The sequence below is a fragment of the Nerophis ophidion genome, linkage group LG12, assembly GCF_033978795.1.
Source record: "Nerophis ophidion isolate RoL-2023_Sa linkage group LG12, RoL_Noph_v1.0, whole genome shotgun sequence".
Classification (NCBI taxonomy): domain Eukaryota; kingdom Metazoa; phylum Chordata; class Actinopteri; order Syngnathiformes; family Syngnathidae; genus Nerophis; species Nerophis ophidion.
In genome coordinates this window covers 20544799-20547662 of record NC_084622.1, presented here as the reverse complement: position 1 = coordinate 20547662, position 2864 = coordinate 20544799, and the positions used below count along the sequence as shown (strand labels likewise).

Below are 2864 nucleotides of genomic sequence, written 5' to 3'. Positions count from 1 at the left end.
ACCCGTCAGCGATCCTGTTCTGTCTCCCTGTAGTGTTTGTCTGATCTTGAATGGGATTGTGCTGAAAATTTTAATTTTCCTGAAGGAACTCTCCTGACGGAATATATAAAGTAATATCTATCTATCTATCTATCACAATACGAAGGTCCTGAGTAGTCAGGGTTCAATCCCGGGTTTTGGATCTTTATGTGTGGAGTTTGCATGTTCACCCCGTGAATGCGTGGGTTCCCTCCGGTAACTCCGGCTTCCTCCCACTTCCAAAGACATGCACCCGAGGATAGGTTGATTTGCACCACTAAATTGGCCCTAGTGTGTGAATGTGAGTGTGAATGTTGTCTGTGTTGGCCCTGCGATGAGATGGCGACTTTTCCAGAGTGTACGCCGCCTTCCGCCCGATTGTACTTGAGATATGCACCAGCGCCCCCCGCAACACAAACGAAATAAGCGGTAGGAAATGGGTGGATGGAACACTGCAAATAATTGCTCATTTGTAGTGATGTTTTTTGAACTATCGGGAAAAAAATACATAAAAATAACTGAAAACTTGTTGAAAAATAAACAAGTGATTCAATTATAAATGAAGATTTCTACACATAGAAGTAATCAACTTAAAGTGCCCTCTTTGGTGATTGTATTAGAGATCCATCTGGAAAGGCCATGTAACACAGTGGGAAAAATGCCCCTGTGCCAACTTTGCTGCCATCAAATTCTAAATAAATTATTATTTGCAAAAAATAAATTAAGTTTCGCAGTTCAAACATCAAATATCTTGTCTTTGGAGTCAATCTGATTGAATATAAGTTGAAAAGGATTTGCAAATTGTAGCATTGTTTTTTATTTACGAATTACACAACGTGCCAACGTCACTGGTTTTGTGTTTTGTGTTTTATTGACACATTCCCAGGTGTTTGCGGGCCAGATAAAATGATGCCGTGGGTTATTATCTGGCCCGCCGGGCATTGAGTTTGTCCTGCTAGACACCGACTTCTATTTAAGAATACAACTTTAACATTTGACATCCAAACAATTAAACAAGGCGACTCGGTAAAGAATCTGGGTATTATCTTCGACCCAACTCTCTCCTTTGAGCCACACATTAAAAGCGTTACTAAAATGGCATTCTTTCATCTCCGTAATATCGCTAAAATTCGCTCCATTCTGTCCACTAAAGACGCTGAGATCATTATCCATACGTTTGTTACGTCTCGTCTCGATTACTGTAACATATTATTTTCGGGTCTCCCCATGTCTGGCATTAAAAGATTACAGTTAGTAGAAAATGCGGCTGCTAGACTTTTGACAACAAGAAAGTTTGATCATATTACGTCTATACTGGCTCACCTGCACTGGCTTCCTGTGCACTTAAGATGTGACTTTAAGGTTTTACTACTTACGTATAAAATACTACACGGTCTAGCTCCAGCCTATCTTGCCGATTGTATTCTACCATATGTACAATAAATACATCTGCGTTCAAAGGACTCCGGCTTATTAGTTATTCCCAAAGCCCAAAAAAAGTATGCGGGCTATCGAGCATTTTCCATTCGGGCTCCAGTACTCTGGAATGCCCTCCCGGTAACAGTTCGAGATGCCACCTCAGTAGAAGCATTTAAGTCTCACCTTAAAACTCATTTGTATACTCTAGCCTTTAAATAGACTCCCTTTTTAGACCAGTTGATCTGCCGTTTCTTTTCTTTTTCTCCTATGTCCCACTCTCCCTTGTGGAGGGGTCCGGTCCGATGGCCATGGATGAAGTACTGGCTGTCCAGAGTCGGGACCCAGGATGGACCGCTCGCCTGTGTATCGGCTGGGGACATCTCTGCGCTGCTGATCTGCCTCCGCTTGGGATGGTTTCCTGCTGGCTCCGCTGTGGACGGGACTCTCGCTGCTGTGTTGGATCCGCTTTGGACTGGACTCTCGTGGCTGTGTTGGATCCACTATGGATTGAACTTTCACAGTATCATGTTAGACCTGCTCGACATCCATTGCTTTCGGTCCCCTAGAGGGGGCAGGGGGGTTGCCCACGTATGTGGTCCTCTCCAAGGTTCTCATAGTCATCATTGTCACCGACGTCCCACTGGGTGTGAGTTTTCCTTGCCCTTATGTGGGCCTACCGAGGATGTCGTAGTGGTTTGTGTTGTGGTTTGTGCAGCCCTTTGAGACACTAGTGATTTAGGGCTATATAAGCAAACATTGATTGATTGATGATTGATTGACTTGTGGGCTAAGAGATATTTTTGGCGGCCCTCACAGGGGAAATGTGCCCTGGTCCCATAGTTAAGAAACCCAGCGCTAAAGTGCATTTTTCAGCGGTATGATTCATAAACACTGCCTGAGAATAGTCCTGTTGTCTTTATTTAAAACTATGAGTAATTGTACATAACCACAATATGCAGTGAAATTCTTGTCTTATGAACCAAGATAGTAATCGTGCGATACATGTTTGGGTTCCGAATCGTCATCAAAGCATGTACTATTCGGCAGAAATAGTTTATTGCCGCCCTCAACACCTCTCACTGAGTCAAGCTGGAGAGTCAGATAGTGTGTTGTAAATTGGGACAGTCGTACACCCTGCTGCGGTCCACCGTGGTGTTGAAGCAGGTGTCTCGGTACATGCCGCTCCTGCTCAAATGTTTGGTGAACTTTTGGGTTCTCGGGTGGAAAGTACACGCGGTGGTTTCAGCGCACGGAGGATACAGGCCATAGTCCGCAGAGGTGGTCCTGTACAGGGCGTTCTGGGGCTTGGACCAGGGTGTCGCAGGTGGACCTTTGAAGGATGGATTGAATGTGCAGGAGAAGACTGGGTTGCCAGGGGTGATGCATGCTTGTGTGTTTTCTGCCTGCTTTTCACTGGAGGATGACAT

The 2864-nt window shown here is 44.7% G+C and overlaps 1 protein-coding gene across 1 annotated transcript; it reads right to left on the bottom strand.

Annotated features, from left to right (window-relative positions):
- Positions 1-2534: 2534 nt before the first annotated feature.
- Positions 2535-2864, bottom strand: LOC133563752 (piercer of microtubule wall 2 protein-like). Its single transcript, XM_061918047.1, has one exon. The coding sequence runs from the start codon at positions 2862-2864 to the stop codon at positions 2535-2537; it is 330 nt and encodes a 109-aa protein (XP_061774031.1).